The 17,380-nt window shown below is 42.0% G+C and overlaps 1 protein-coding gene across 6 annotated transcripts in view; it reads left to right on the forward strand.

Moving 5' to 3' along the window:
• Positions 1-7,845, forward strand: part of rps6kl1 (ribosomal protein S6 kinase-like 1) — a 97,353-nt gene extending 89,508 nt beyond the window's left edge. For 5 of the 6 annotated variants that reach the window (XM_073039228.1, XM_073039229.1, XM_073039226.1 and 2 more), the window contains exon 11: positions 4,738-7,845. In XM_073039228.1, coding sequence (XP_072895329.1) covers positions 4,738-4,854 — 117 coding nt within the window. In that variant the 3' untranslated portion in view covers positions 4,855-7,845. The remainder of the gene's footprint in view (positions 1-4,737) is intronic. The other variant, XM_073039230.1, reaches the window with a different exon arrangement.
• The last annotated feature ends 9,535 nt before the right edge of the window (positions 7,846-17,380 follow it).

Below are 17,380 nucleotides of genomic sequence, written 5' to 3' on the forward strand. Positions count from 1 at the left end.
GATGGTGTAATAAAGTACGAGATAGTATTCATGAACTATTCAGAAATTTGATGGTGGTGGGGAAGAAGTTGCTTCCAATTCATTGAATGTGGGTCTTTGGGCTCCTGTACCACCTTCCCGATGATAGGAATGAGAAGATTGGAGAATCAGTTTGATGATTTGAATATTTTCCATAAGGAAATTTTTTAACATACTGGATAAGTTGGTTTGTACATAGTCTTGTTATCTGAAATACTTCAACCATGAGTTTGTATCAACCCAAGAAATGAGTCTGTGTTCTCAAGAGGGAGGGTGAAAGCCAGATGTTGTGGTACATATTGCTACCAACGACATAAGAAAGAAAAAAAGGATAAGATCCTGAAAAGAGAAAATAGGGAGTAAGGTAGAAAGCTGAAAAGCAGGATATCAGGGGTGGTAACTTCTAGATTTCTGCCCGTGCCAGGCACCAATGAGGATAAGCGTAGCAGATTTGGGTAATGAATGTGTGGCTGAGGAATTAGTGCAGGTGGCAGGGTTTCAGATTTCTGGATCACTGAGATCTGAAGAAGATATGACTTGTACAAAAAGGGCCGGTTATATTTGAACTCAAAGGTGACCAATATCCTTGCGGGCATATTTGCTATCGCTGTTGGGGAGAGTTTAAAGTAATTTGGCAGGGCGATGGGAGCCAGAGTGATTAGGTTGATTGTGGCAGTTGGTATACTGTCAATGCAGTTTGAAGTGAGACTGAGGAAGGATAGGCAGATGATAGGGCTAAATTTCAGTCAGCGGGGTAACAGGGAATTATAGAGGCATGAGAGAGGAGCTGGCCAACATTGATTGGAAGGGGACACTAGTAGGGATGACAGCAGAATAGCAAAGGCTGGAGTTCGAGGGCAATTTGGAAGGTGTAAGATAGATCCCAAAGATGAGGCAATGTATTGGGAGGATAATGTAACCATGGCTGACCAAGGTAAGGTAAAGATAGCATAAAAGCCAGAGTATAACAGAGCAAAAACTAGCAGGAAATTAGAGAATGGGGGAGCTTTTAAAAACCAAAAGTATGTAACTAAAGCACCTTATGGACAGAACAGATGACATATGAAGGTAAGCTACCCAAAAATATAAAGACCACTTGAAATTGATGCTGGAGGCAGTAATGGACAAAGAAATGGCAGATGTATTTAACAAGAATTTTGCATCAGTCTTCACTGTGGAAGACGCACACCAGCAGTATACCAGAAATTCAAGAGTTTCAGGAGGCAGAAGGAAAAGGTGCTTGGGAAACTGAAAGGTCTGAAGTAGACAAGTCACCTCAGGGTTCTGAAAGAGGTAACTGAGGAGATTGTGGAGGCATTGTTAATGATCTTTCAAGAATCACTACTAGATTCTGGCTTGATTCCAGAGGACTAGAAAATTGCAAATGTCACTCCACTCTTTAAGAAAGGAGATGGGGGCAAAAGAAAGGAATTCTTAGGCCTGTTAGTCTGATTTCCGTGTTTGGGAAGATGTTGGAGAACATTATTCAGGAAAAGAATTCGGGGTACTTGGAGGCATGTAAGACATGGCTGTCTTAAGGGGAAATCTTGACTTAACAAATCTGTTGGAATTCTTTAAGGTACAGGCAGGATAGACAAAGGAGAGTCAGTAGATTTGTTTACTTGGATTTTCAGAAGGCTTTTGACAAGGATGCTGAACAAGATAAGCGTTAATGGTATTACAGGAAAGATACCAGGATGGATAGCCTCCAACCTGATGACATGAATATCAATTTATTCTTTTGGTTTAAAAAAAAGCTTTTCTTCCCCTTTCCCTATTTTTCTATTCCCCACTCTGGCCTCTTACCTCTCCTCCTCACCTGCCTGTCACTTTCCCCTGGTGCCTTCCTTCTTCTCTTTCTCCCATGGTCCTTTTCACCAGCCCTTTACTTTTCCCCCCACCTTTTCATTCTGGCATTTTCCCCCTTCCTTTCCAGTCTTAAGAAAGCTGTCAGCCCAATACATGGAACATAGAAATTTACAGCACATTGTGGGCCGAAGGGGCTGTGATGTTGTGCCGACCATGAAACCTGCTCAAAAGACTGCCTAGAATTTCCCTAGTGAATAACCCTCTATTTTCCTAAGCTTCATGTACCTATCTAAGAGGCTCTTGAAAGACCCTATTGTATCCACCTCTACCACCATCACTGGCAGTGCACTCCACACACCCACCACTCTCTGTGTGAAAAACATACCCCTGACATCCCCTTGGTACCTATTTCTAAGCACCTCAAAATCTATGCCCCCTTGTGTTAGCCATTTTAGCCCTGGGATAAAGCCACTGGCTATCCACATGATCAATGCCTCTCATCATCTTATATACCTCTATCAGGTCACCTCTCATCCTCCGTCACTCCAAGGAGAAAAGGCCGAGTTCACTCAACCTATTCTCATAACGTATGCCCTCCAATCCAGGCCACATCCTTGTAAATCTCCTCTGCACTCTCTCTATAGTATCCACATCCTTCCTGTAATGAGGTGACCAGAACTGAACGCAATACTCCAAATGGGGTCTGACCAAGGTCTTGTATAGCTGTAACATTAAACGTCGACAGTGCTTCTCCTTATAGATGCTGCCTGACCTGCTGTGTTCCACCAGCATTTTGTGTGTGTTGTTCGAATTTCCAGCATCTGCAGATTTCCTCATGTTTGCTCAGTTTGTTCAGGACTGTCTTGTCAAATCCACTTAAGATTTTTATAGAATTTAAAACTGTTGAGACCTAATATTGTTGAAGCCTCACTTGGAGTATTGTAAGCAGTTCTGGGCCCCTTATCTTAGGAAGGATGTGCTGAAACTGGAGAGGGTTCAAAGGAGGTTCACAAAATTGATTCCAGGATTGAATAGTTTGTCATATGAAGAGTGTTTGATGGCTCTGGGCCTGTATTCTCTAGAATTCAGAAGAATGAGGGGTCACCTCTTTGAAAACTATTGAGTAGTGAAAACCCTTGATAGACTAGATGCTTCCTGTGGTAGGGGAGACCAAGCCCAGAGGATACAGCCTCAGAATAGAGGGTGTACTTCTAGAATGGAGATGAGGATTTTCTTTAGCCACAGAGTGGTGAGTCTGTGGAATTATTTGCCAAGGGCAGCTGTGGAGGCCAAGACTATGTACGTAAGGCAGAGGTTGATAGATTATTGATTAGTCAGGGCATGAAGGGATATGGAGAGAAGGCAGGAGATTGGGGCTGAAAGGAAAATTCGATCAGCTGTGAAGAAATGGCGGAGCAGACTCGATGGCCAAATGGTCTAATTCTACTCCTATTATCTTATGGTCTTATTTGTACGGCATAGAAATATGCCTTTTGTGCTACAACATCCTTGCTTCCCTTTTACCCATCTATACTAATCCCGTCTGTGCCTTGCCTATTTAACTGTCTGTCCCAATGCCACTGAAACAGCGATTGTATCCGATTGCTCCTCCACCACCTCTGGATATCAATCAGTCAGTATAGTTTGAACTGTCATTCTTCTGAACTTCAGACAATGTAGACTCATTGAGTCTCAAAGCTATATTGAAGCTAAAGCACAGAACATATGTCACAATGGGCCAACAGAAAATGAGGCAGCAAAGTGCCATACCTGACAAAGTCATCATCAGTAAACACTGTTTCAAATTATTCAGAAAATAAATGCATTCAAAAAAAAGAATATGATCAAACACATGAAGCAACATATTATTATTATTATCTATTCTAGAATTTTTAAACATTAAGTTAATGTCCACTTAGGGACAAGCTTTCTTGATTGCCTTGATAATTGGGGAAGGGATCCCGAGACAATCTTCTCAAAATATAAACCAGTCCAGTGAGCAACTACCCTTCTGAAGCAAGTATTGTACATCCTGTCTGAAGGAAGGGCAAGATGTGGTTTGCCTGAGTGAAAATGACTTCCAGTAGATCAGAGATTTTGGTGCTTGGGTGGAAAGTGAATGGGAAGGGGTGGGGTTGAGGAGGTTTGAGTACACAGTGTGGTGAACAGTAATGATATCTTGAGAACTGAGTACAAGACTAGTATACACAGCCAGTAAAGAGGCAGCTCTGTAGTTGATGCTCTTTCCCAGCTAGTAAGATGCAGTACTGCTGGATAAAGTACAGGCTACACCACCTCAGAAAAGTCAGAAAAGGACTGGCAAAAGCTGGTCTGCAGCTAGATTGTCCATTCATTAGACTTGACAGTTGCTTGTACGTGGAAAACAATAGACTGTACAGAGCATAGAAATATCTGGCACCTGAAGAAAAAACTGGCATACTTCTGGAGCATAGAATCAAGACCTTTAGCCGACCAAGTCTGTACTAACCATTGAGCACCCACTTAAACAAATCCTAACTTATTCTCCCCAGATTCTACAATCGCTACACCCCAGGGGCAATTTACAATGGTCATGTGACCTACATTTTAACGTAGGTGACAAAGCCACCGAAAAGCACCTGAACTACCTTCAGTGTACATTGATGAAACAGTAATTTCCATTGGATAATGGAATACATGATATAAAAAGATGAAAACTAATTTGAGGTAATACAGAATCCAGGACATTATAGATAAAACTATAGTTTAGTGCACTAGCTATTAATGATTGAGCTAGTGGCTGAATATAGTCCCTGTAATATATTGCTGGTAATGGTCTATCTACAGTAATGGCTAGTACTAATGATTACCTACACTGTTCCATTTGAAAATTAAGACTAACAAGCTGTCTTGCATTTCTTTCTCTTCCAGTTGTTGCAGTGGGATTATCGCTGCCGGCTTGGCTCCGGGGAGAATGGAGCACATGAGATAAAATCTCATTCTTTTTTCAGCTCTGTACACTGGAATAAGTTAAATGGATATAGATGAGTAACATAACTGAACAATGAACAGCTCAGGGGCAGAGTGCTCTGAGCAGATTTGGAACTTGTGTACCAGTACTGAGCCAGCAAACAATTAGAGCTACCATGAGCAAAGGTTATCAGCAGAATTCAGTCCGTTACCACTCTGACTGGGTTAAAATGAGTTGAACTTCACTAGAAACGATTATTAGTCCTGTTAAATAAGCAATGTGCTGAACTTGAGACAGTGTTCAGCAAGTTAACAGGCAGACATCTTTCTAGTGTGGCATACTTGTGATTAGTGATTAATCTTTCACTAGCCAGGCAGCTCCTTGTTATCCACTAGTGAATTATTTAGTCCTTACCTGACTCCCATCTCCTTGTCCATATATCCCTGACATCATTCCTCAGAACTCCAGTCAATACTCAATGTTCTCGTCCAGCCATTCCCTAGTGGTCAAGTCTGGTATTTCTCCTGGGTCTACCATTCCCCAGTGCTTACAAAGCTGTATGTTCCAAATTATTTTCCTTCCCTTCCCTTCCAGGGTTACTGCTGAGAAAATGGAAGATAAATCACACTCCACCTAGTATCTGTTGAATTCTTGTATCATAAATGTTTGATAACTGCCATGGAGTCATGGCATGGAAAGAAAAGTATTCAGGCCATGCTGATCAGTGGACACCCATATATTAATCCCATCTTCCAGCCCTGGGTCCACAGTCTTCTATGTCTAGAAGATTCAAGTACTTGTTTATTTGGATGTTTTTTAAATGCTGTCAGTAACATTGTTTCCACTACTCTCTCAGGCCACTTGCCACTTTTGATTAATTCCACCCCCCACCTTAGTTTTATCTACCTCTAATACTGGGAATAGTTTCCTCTAATCCCCCTATCTCTACCCCTCTTAATATTATATACCTCAATCATGTCTCCTCTTAACTGCCTTCACTCCAGGGAAAACTGACCTAGTCTCTCCAGTTTCTCTTCATAACTGAAACTCTCCATTCTCAGACAACATCTTGGTGAATCCTCTCCAGTCCTATCACACATCTTCTATAGTGTGGTGACTAGAATGGCAAGCTAAGGTCTGACCGATGTTTAAAAAGTTGGAGCATAACCTTTTATATTTTTAAAATTTATTAATACACAGTCCAGAACAGGCCTTCTGGCCCTTCAAGCTGTGCCATCCAGCAAACTCCGCTTTAACCCTAGCCTAATCACAGGGCAATTTACAATGACCAATTGACCAAACATCTTTGGAATGTGGGAGGAAACTGAAGCACGCAGAGGAAACCCACACGGCCCAGAGAGAATGTACAAACACCTTACAGGCAGTGGTTGGAACCTGCCTGCTCTTTTATTCATTGCAATTCACATGCACTCCCAAATTTATTCCATCTGCCATGGATATTTGTGTTTTGGTCCCTTGTTTATAAAAGCCATTAATTTGAGAAAAGAAAGATGATCTTCTCTATCAAAAAAGAAGTTTCATATTCTAAGGCCTTTTGTCAAAAGGATTTGCACACGAGTTTTGTCTGCTCAGAGGCTTCTGGGAGTGTGAAATCTTGTCTAGGGTACCTTATGTTTCCCTCCTGTTATGCTTGGAAGAGATAGGAGGGACGACTTGGCATCAGGCGTTGATGCTGACAATGATGGGTAGAGACTCACAGGCTCCATGTTCCCACTACATCACACTGCTGGCAAGCTGTTTCTCTTTCTAAATTCACTTGAGCCTTGTTAAACTACTTGAATTATGTGCAAACGGATGAAGAGTTCTACTGTTACTGCTATTAGTGGCATGATCATAGGTCTGTGTTTGTGTTTGCACTTTTTTACTCCTTGCAAGACTTGCTTGCCCAGCTATTCAAACAGTTATCAGTATACATATCTGTACTGGTTTTCCATAACTTTCACATTGACCCTCTTTGATTGACACTCCTGCAAGCAGCTAGTATGTAGGATTTTATTTTAGCAAGTACTGCGAGGCAGCATTGAACAAAAAGTTTTAAAGTCATTTCTCTAGCTTGTTTCACACAGTACATTCCAAATGAAGACCGATGATCATCCCTATACTGAAAACTAAAACTTGTTGATTCCTGTAAGTTTGCTGTGTGAACTGGGTGCAATTTATTTGTTGAGTTTTGTGTATCCTGAGTCCCAATGTCTGCCTCTATTGTATGCAATGATCCTCTTAATGGCTAGTAAAATATAGTACATGTCTTTATGTCCTTCCCAGAAGCCTGTTGTGACAATGCTTGCTACAGTGATTTACTGGTTTCTGTCAAAATATGTATGGCTCAGTCTCAGTATACATCTAATTTATTTTTAATTTTCACAGTGGTCAAGGAACTGGGGCAGGGGTACTTTAAAAAAAAAGGTGAAACAGTAGCATACAAGTAAATAGTGATGGCTCTCTGATTAAAAATCAGTCTACCTACCTCCAGCTGAGTGCCAACGTTACCTGAGGTTACTCTACCTTCCAACCTGCCGCTTTTTATATTACGACAGAATGTTATTCAAAAGTTTTGATGTCTAGAGTAACAGATGTGCTAATTATGTGACTGTAATTCATTTTTCTGTGCCCCAAGTTTGTTAAGTTATCCCATTAAGATCACAGAAGCTAATAACTTTTGCTGAGGATGGCCACTTGTAAATTGGCAGAAAGAAACCAACAGGTATTCTTATTTTATATTTTTGTAAAATGCTATTTGTCTCTAACTTGATGTGATTGGCTGCTATTTTATGAATTGTACATGTAGCCAATCAGCTGCAAGCATGATATACATTTCCAATTTTAGCACTTTGACTAATGCATGTGAGATACATAAATATATTTAACTTTTATCCCATAAAATATTTTTCTTCATAGTTTTTTTAAAACGTTATTGATTTCTTATTGTGGCTTAGTTATGCAGGGGAATGGCAGTTACTCATTGGGAGCCTGACTGAGTACCAGGGGACTCTGAAAGCCATTACAGGCAGTCCCCGGGTTACGAACGAGTTCAGTTCCTGAGTCCATCTTTAAGTCGGATTTGTACGCAAGTCGGAACAAATACATCCGGTATTATTTAGCGTCAGTTAGTCAAACATTTGTCTTAGAAAGGTAAAATATATACTGTATACTAAGCATATAAAACAGTTAAGAAACATATGTATTCCAAGAATTAAACCACTGCATTGCATAGTAATAATTATAGCTTTCATCAGGGCAGGCTCCATTACAGAATTCTAACTTTATCCTTTAAAATTGTTCCAATCGTTGACCGACTGTAGCCTAACGCTTTTCCAATGACATTTCATCTCTTTCCAAATGCTTTATTATTTCCACTTTATTTTCAATCGTGATCATTAACCGTCAACGGAACAGAAACACTGCGGGCGGCGGGTCTCAAGCTCTGCCGAGTCCTAAGGACCACCGCACTGAGACAGGTTAAATGGGACAAGTGGGGGCTGTGCTGGGTTTGGGTATTTGAACATCCACAATATTCCACATGGGAATTTAAACTGGAGGTGGCAGTTTTTTTTTAACGAGGTCGAGTTGCAAGCGCGGCATCAACCCAGCACGGATGGAGAGCGTGCTTGGGAGCGGTCTGTCACTGGATCGAACTCGGGAACCCCTCCATTTTCGAGCCCGGCGCTGATCTCACTGCGCCACCAGCCAACCAGAAAGTGGGGGGGGGGGGGGTGTCAGGGTGAATCTAGCTAAGAACAATTTTAAGCCAAATACAAAGTTACACACTCAACACAGTGTCAATGGCAACGATTTAAAATGGCGGTCGGCGTTCTCCTTCCTCAGTTTGTAAGTACGAGTTGTTCGTAAGTCGGATGTTCATAACTCGGGGACTACCTGTACACATACATGAAGTCTTGCACACACAGCACTTCTAGTAAAAGACAGTCTACAGATCCTGGAACAGGAATTGTAGCTGGTTTTGTTTTTCCTAATCCAGGGATAAGAGTATGTGACTACGAGTGAGGCAGGTTGAAGGATGCAAGAGATAATACTGGAGAAAAAAGGATCTAGTACTAGACATGCCCGGGCATGTCTAGTACAGTAGTATTTATACCCCTGTAGTCCATCCCTCCTGATTGATTAGTTCTCATTCAATCAGGTTTCCGCTCTCCCAACTGGATTAAAATGGAATTCTAGTTCTTACTTGGAGCAAGACCTTCATGTTTGTTAAAATTCTTTTCCTCTAGGTACATTTCCAATGGCTTCCTTTAGCAGACGATCCCAAAAGTCATTGGTGTGGCACAGTAGTTTTGTGTGACGAAGTCCATTCAATGGCCATTGTGAATGTAATGTTCTGCTACCGCCGATTTGTCTGGGTAACCCAAATGGATGCAGCTCCTGTGCTCCTTGATGTGGGTTTCTATCGTGTCCCTTATGGCTGATATACACTGCTCTGCATTGACAGGGAATCCTGTAAATACCAGCCAACCTGATTCCCAGGTCATCCTCATGCTAAGAGTGGGAGTTGTACAAAAGATGAGCAATCAAACAATGGCACTGTCATTCAAGAAGCCCGTCAAGAGGGGGAGAAGAGAAATTAAGTTGCAATTTGGGATGGTATAGTCAAGAGGAATGAACACAATTCTCTATCACTAAGATCGAGAATCCCTAAGGTTATGATGTCTGACTGGTGCCCGGGTTCAGAACAACTCATCTGACTTAAGACCATAAGATGTAGGAGCAGAAGTAAGCCATTTAGCCCATCGAGTCTGCTCTGCCATTCAATCATGGGCTGATCCAATTCTTCCAGTCATCCCCACTCCCCTGCCTTCTCCCTATACTCTTTGATGCCCTGGCTAATCAAGAACTTACCTGTCTCTGTCTTAAATGCACCCAATGACTTGGCCTCCACAGCAACAAATTCCACAGATTTACCACCCTCTGACTAAAGTAATTTCTCCGTATTTCTGTTCTAAATTAATGTCCTTCAATCCTGAAGGTCGGGTCCTCTTGTCCTAGAATCCCCTACCATGGGAAATAACTTTGCCATATCTAATCTGTTCAGGCCTTTTAACATTTGGAATGTTTCTGAGACACCCCTCAATCTGCTGAACTCCAGGGAATACAGCCCAAGAGCTGTCAGACATTCCTCAGATGGTAACCCTTTCATTCCTGGAATCATTCTTGTGCATCTTCTCTGAACTCTCTGTCAGTATATCCCTTCTAAAATAAGGAGCCCAAAACTGCACACAATACTCCGTGTGGTCTCACAGGTGCCTTATACAGCCTCAACATCACATCCCTGATCTTATATTCTAAACCTCTGGAAATGTATGCCAAGATTGCATTTGCCTTCTTCACCACTGACTTAACCTTCAGGGTATCCTGCACAAGGACTTCCAAGTCCCTTTGCATCTCGGCATTTTGAATTCTCTCCCCATCTAAATAGTATTCTGCCTGTTTATTTATTCCACCAAAGTACATGACCATACACTTTCCATGATTGTATTTCATTTGCCACTTCTTTGCCCATTCCCCTAAACCATATATGTCAAACTCAAGGCCTGCGAGCCAAATCCGGCCCGCGGTGGAATTATCTTTGGCCCGCGAGATAATATCTAATTACTATTAAAGCTGGCCCCAGTAATCGAAGCGCCTATGGCGTATGATATGGCTAATGCTGAGTTTATTCAGGTACCAGGTTTTCAGTGTTTATTCGGCAGTCTTGCTCAGCAGTCTTCATAAGAAACGGAATTTGTAAAGTGAAACACTTTGTAGTTATAGCAGAGACTGAGACACATGAGAGCAGGCTGAAAAAACGGGAGGCAACGAAAGCTGCATTCGCACGCGTCCGACTGATCCGGCCCGCATGAAGCTGCATTTTGCTCAATCCGGCCCGTGACCTAAAATGAGTTTGACACCCCTGCAAAACTATCCAAGTCTCTCTGCAGGCTCTCTGTTTCCTCAACACTATCTGCTCCTCCACCTAATTTAGCCACAAATCCATTAATCCCATAGTTCAAATCAGTGACATACATCGTAAAAAGTAGCAGTCCCAACACCGACCCCTGTTGAACTCCCCACTGGTAACTGGCAGCCAGCCAGAATAGGATCCCTTTACTCCCACTCTTTGTTTTCTGCTGATCAAGCCAATGTAAGAACAAGAAAAAATGTTACACTGAGGGAATTGAGCGAAGTAGAACCAAAGTGGTAATAATCTCTGAGCCATATGCAAATGTGCACAAGGTTTGCAAGAACAGGGAATTAATTACATGGCTGAAAGGTCAATATGGAAGTGGATTTGAATACCGTGGAAGGAAGCAAATGTTCCGATAGGACAGGCTCCAGCTGAACCATGATGGGATCAGGGTCCTGGTAAATCACATCTAAGTCTGTGGATAGGGCTTTAAACTAAATTGGGGGGGGGGGGGGGCGGGTGTCATCAGCTTGGAAGAATATGGACACGGTAAAAGAAACAGTGCAGGAGAAGTTACTGAAGCCTCCAGAATGAAGAATAAGACCATAAGATACAAGAGCAGCATTAGACCATTTGGCCAGTCGAGTCTGTTTCACCATTTCATCATGGGTGATCCAGTTTTCCTCTCAGCCCCAGTCTCCTGCCTTCTCCCCATATTCCATCATGCCCTGACCAATCAAGAATCTATCAAACTCTGCCGTAAATACATATACTTGGCCTCCACAGCTGACTGTGGCAAAAAATTACACAGATTCACCACTAAGGCTAATTCCTCCTCATCGCCAATCTAAAAAGATGTCAGTCTATTCTGAGGCTATATCCTTAGACCCTTCCACCACAGGAAATACAGGCTCTATCAAGGCGTTTTACCATTCAATAGTTTCAATGAAGTCACCCCCTCATCCTTCTGAATTTTAGAGAATACAGGCCATCAAACACTCCTCATATGACAATCCATTAAATACTGGAATCATTTTTCGTGAACCTCCTTTGAACCCTCTCCAGTATCAGCACATCCTTTCTAAGATAAAAGGACCAACCCTGGCTCACAATACTCCAAGTGAGCCTCGGCAGTGCTTTATAAGGTTTCAACATTACATCCTTGCTTTTCTATTCTAGTCCTATTGAAATGAATGCTAACATTGTATTTGCTTTCCTCACCATGTACTCAATCTGCAAATTAGCATTCAGGGAAGCCTGCACAAGGATTCCCAAGTCCCTTTGCACTACAGTTTTTTGTATTTTTTCTCATTTTAGAAAATAGTGAAACCCTTTCATTTTTCTACTGAAGTGCATGACCATACACTTCCCGACACTGTATTCCATCTGCCGTTTTTTGCCCATTCTCTTCATTTGTTAAAGTCCTTCTTTAGCCTTTCTACTTCCTCAAAACCACCTGTCCCTCCACCTATCTTCATGTTGACTGCAAACTTTGCCACAAAGTCATCAATTCCATCATATGACATAAAAGGAATTGGTCCCAACACAGACCCCTATGGAAGACGAGACACTGGCAGTCAGACAGAAAAGGCTTCTTTTATTCCCACTCCTTGACTCCTGCCAATCAGCCACAGCTTTATCCATGCTAGAATTTGCCTGTAATACCATGCTTAGCTTGTTAAGCAGCCTCACGTGTGGCACCTTGTCAAAGGCCTTCTGAAAATCCAAGTACACATCAACTGATTCTTCGTCCATACTGCTCGTTCCAACAGATACTGCTAGAATTCCAACAGATTTGTCAGGCAAGATTTTTCCTTGAGGAAACCATACTGACCACAGCCTTTTTTATCATGTGCCTCCCCCGCATCCTTAATAATCGACTACAACATCTTCCCAACCACTGAGGTCACACTAACTGGCCCATAGTTTCCTTTCTTCTGCCTCTTTCCCCTCTTGAAGAGTGGCGTGATATTTGCAATTTTCCAGTCTTCTGGAACCTTTCTAGAACCTAGTGATTTTTTTGAAAGATCATTACTAAAGCCTCTACAATCTCTTCAGCCTCCTCTGTCAGAACTTTGGAGTATACACCGTCTGGTCTAGATGACTTATCTACCTTAAGACCTTTCAGTTTCCCAAGAACCTTCTCTCTAGTTATGACAATTTCACACAGTTCATGACCCCTGACACTTGGAACTTCAACCATACTGCTACTGTCTTCCACAGTGAAGACTAATAAAAAAGTCAGTTTATCCGCTATTTTGTTGTCCTCCATTACTACCTTACCAGCATTGTATTCCAGTGGCCCAATATCTACTCTCGGCTCTGTTTTACGCTTTATGTATCTGAAGGAACTTTTGGTATCCTCTTTAATATTACTGGCGAGCTTACTTTTTTTATTCCATCTTTACCACCTTAGTGACTTTTTTTAGTTGCATTCTATTGGTTTTTCAAAGCTTCCCAGTCTTCTAACTTTCCATTAATCTGCTCTATTAAATGTCCTCTTTTTGGTCATCTTTTCTTTGGAATACTTCTTCCTCGTTGGGATGTATAAATATTTTGCCTTCTGAATTGCTTCCTGAAATTCAAGCCATTGCTGTTCTACCATCATCCCTGCCAGTGTTCTTTTGCAATCAAATCTGGCCGTTGCCTCTCTTGTGCCTCTGTAATTCCCTGCACTCCACTATAGTACCGATACATCTGACCTTAGCTTCTTTTTTTCAAATCTCAGGGTGAATTCGTTCATATTGTGATCACTTGCCCCAAGAGTTCTTTTACTTTTCTGACCTCTAATCAAGTCTGGTTCATTGCACAACACCCAATCCAGTATAGCTGATCCTTTAGTGTGCTTTAAAAGGCCATCCCATAAGCATTCTAGAAATGCCCCCTTGTGGAATCCAGCCCCAACCTGATTTTACCCTTGCAGTTCATTAGCTCTATCCAGAATGATTCAACACCTTCTGACCCTATGCCACCCCTTTCTAATGATTTGATTTCATTTTTCACCAACAGAGCAACACCGCCACCCCCCTCCACCCTCACCGTCCTGCCTATCCTTTCGATACAATATGTATCTTCGGATATTTACCTCCCAGCTATAATCTTTCAGCCATAATTCAGTGATGCCTACAACGTCATGCCTGCCAATCTGCAACTGTGCTGCAACAAAAAGTTTACAAAGCCATAAGAATTTACTTTAATGCAATGCTAAGCCAAAATTGTGAATGCAGGATTGAAGGGTTATATTTGAATGCACAGTACACCCTATCCTCGTTATATGCGGGGGATACGTTCCTCCCAGTCAACGCATAGTATGAAAACACATAATGTGAATAATTATTTAAATGGAGAAAATAGGGGTGTGTTCTAGAGGGCTTCCTAAATATGCTTTATCTGTAATTTATTTACATTTTCATACTAATACGACACAAAAGCAGTACAGTACCACAAGGCCACATTTGTATTATATTTCATAAGTTTAAGGTAATAATGCAATAAATCAGGAAGTTAACATACTAGGGTGTACAGTACTCACCAACGGTGGCAGGTGTGTTTGCTCCGGGAGATGAGTGGTTGTTGTGGTGTTGGGCAGCTTTACATGGATGAGGTGGATGGTTGTGGGTCGTCAGGATCATCAAGCACAGAAAGGGGTGAAGGAAGACTCTCAGAACTGCCGGCAGCAGGAGATGACAACGGTTTGAAGAAAGCGGTGAGGGTTGTTTGCTTGGCAGCATTTTGCCTTTCAGCATAAATTTGCTTGTAGGGAAGGGTTGATGGCAGGGAATGACTGAAATGCTGACTCCGTTCTAAATTTGGGTCCATGTCCATTGCCATTTGTGCCAAGTGTTCCGACTTCCACCATTCCCTCACTGTTGGTAAACTCCTGGGATTCTCAAAATTGTCTGTTGCTTGCAGCATCTGAGAGATAGTTCGCCATAAAAAAAAACGCCTTGAATGTAGATCACACCTTGGGTCGAGTGGTTGAATCAACGATGTTGTGTTAGGCGGCAGGAAACTCACTGTTGTGTTAAGATGAATGCTGTCCAAATGTTTAGGATGGGCTAGCGCATTGTCAAGCAACAAAAGAACTTTAAAGGCAAGATTCTGTTCCTGACAGTAGCATCTCAGAACTGTATTACCTTCACTTAACGCCGCCCTGTTTATAATTTCCAACTTTTTTTCCAGTTCACTGCCGCTTGGCTGATGGCCCAGGAATTGACATCGGACACTTAGGAGGCATAGTTAAATATTTCAAGCACAAAATCACTGCACCGTAGGTAAAACCAACAGAAGTTTAAGAGCGCAAGAACGCACATCCACACCTTGCCAAAACCAATGTGAGACTGTGAGGCGTGTGCACGTGACTTGTATTGGTGGGAAAGCAGTGCTCCTCGCACTGTGAATTTTGGATGCATATAAGGAGACATTGATAGAAATAGGTTCCTCGCATAACTGAATCCACATTGTCTGAAGACGCATATAACAAGGATAGGGTGTATATGCAATAAGTAGATGATCTTTTAGCACAATGAGAAATTGACAGGTATGACTCATATAGTGTTGTGGTTATCCAAGGATACACGTTGTATCGATAGGACAGACAGGTGAAGAGAGGAGGTGGGGTGATCTTGTTGATAAAATGAAACCAAAATAAATTCTGGTTTGGGCGTTGTGTGATGAGAAGGGAGATTTCACTGAAACCTACCGAATGTTGAAAGGTCAAGATACACTGGACGTGGAGAGAAAGTTTCCAGTAGTGAAAATGTCTAGGACTGGAGGGCACAGCCTCTGCAAAAGAAATTCCTCCTCACCTCTGTTCTAAAGGGACATTAAAACACTTAGACCGTAAGACATAGGCGCAGAATTAGCTCATTTGGCCCACTGAGTCTGCTCCACCATTTAATCATGGTGATCCATTTCTCTCTCAGCCCCAATCTTCTGCCTTTTCCCCTATCCTTTCAGGCTCTGACCAATCAAGAATCAATCAACCTCTGCCTTAAATATACCCAATGAGTTGGCTTCTACAGTCACCTGTGGCAACAAATTCCACACATTCACCACTCTCTTGCTAAAGAAATTCCTCCTCATCTCTGTTCTAAATGGACATTCCTCTATTCTGAGGCTCTGTCCTCTAGTCTTAGACCCATAGGAAACATCCTCTCCACATCCACTCTATCGAGGCCTTTCACTATTCAATAAGTTTCAATGAGGTCCCCCTTCTTTCTTCCACAGGCATCAAACATTCCTCATATGATGAGCAATTCAATCTAGGAATAATTTTCATGAACCTCCTTTAAGCCCTCCCCAATGTCAGCACACTCTTTCTTAGATACACCCAAAACTGCTCACAATACTCCAAGTGAAGCCTCACCTGGTACTTTATAAAGCCTCATATTCTATTCATTTTATATTCTATTCCTTTCAAAATGATGCTAACTTCATATTTGCATTCCTCACCACCAACTCGACTTGTAAACTAACCTTCAGGGAATCCTGCACGAGGACGCCCAAATCCCTTTGCACCTCAGATTTTTTAATTTTCTCTCCATTTAGAAAATGGTCTTTTTTATTCCTTCTACCAAATGCATGACCATACACTTCCGGTCACTGTATTCCATCTGCCACTTTGCCCATTTTCCTAATCTGTCTTAAGTCCTGCTGTAGCTCTTCTGTTTCCTCAAAACTCCCTGCCCCTCCACCTATCTTTGTATTGTATGCAAACTTATCCACAAAGCAAGCCATCAATTCTTTCATTCAAATCATTGACATATAATGCAAAATGAAACAATTCGAAAACAGATACCTGTGGAACACTAGTTAACAGCAGCCAACCAGAAAAGCCTCTCTTAGTTCCCACTCCTTGCTTCCGGCCAATCAGTAAATGCTCTATCCATGCTAGTATCTTTCCTGTAATACCATGGGCTCTTAACTACTTAAGCAGCCTCATGTGTGGCACCTTGCAAAGGCTTCTGAAAATCTAAGTACACTACATCCACCAATTCTTCTTAGTCTGTCCTGCTGATTATTTCTTCAAAGTCATCCAACAGATTGTCAGGCAAGATTTCCCCTAAGGAAACCATGCTGACTACAGCCTATTTTATTGTGTGCCTATAAGTACCCCAAAACCTCATTCTTAACAAATGACTCCAACATCTACCCAACAACTCAGGTCAGACTAACTGGCCTGTAATTTCAAACAAGAGAAAATATGCAGAAGCTGTAAATCCAAGCAGCACACACAAAATACTGTAAGAACTCAGCAGGTCAGACAGTATCTATGGAAAAGAGTACAGTCAATGTTTTGGGCCAAAATCCTTCAGCAGGATCAATTTCCTGTCTTCTGCCTCTCTCCCTTCTTGAAGACTGGAATGACATTTGCAATTCTCTAGTCCTCCAGAACCATGCTAAAATTAATTGATTCTTGAAATATCATTACTAATGCCTTCACAATCTCTTCAGTCTCTTCCTTCACATCCCTGGGTTGTAGACTATCCGGTTCAGATGACTTCAGACCATAGAACCATAAAACATTACAGCACAGAAACAGGCCTTTTGGCCCTACTTGGCTGTGTCAAACCATTTTTCTGCCTAGTCCCACTGACCTGCGCCTGGCCCATATCCCTCCATACACCTCTGTTATGGACGGAAACTTATCCGACCAAGCAGGAACGTGGTATCAGAGAAAA

Source organism: Hemitrygon akajei, chromosome 3 (assembly GCF_048418815.1).
Source record: "Hemitrygon akajei chromosome 3, sHemAka1.3, whole genome shotgun sequence".
Taxonomy (NCBI): domain Eukaryota; kingdom Metazoa; phylum Chordata; class Chondrichthyes; order Myliobatiformes; family Dasyatidae; genus Hemitrygon; species Hemitrygon akajei.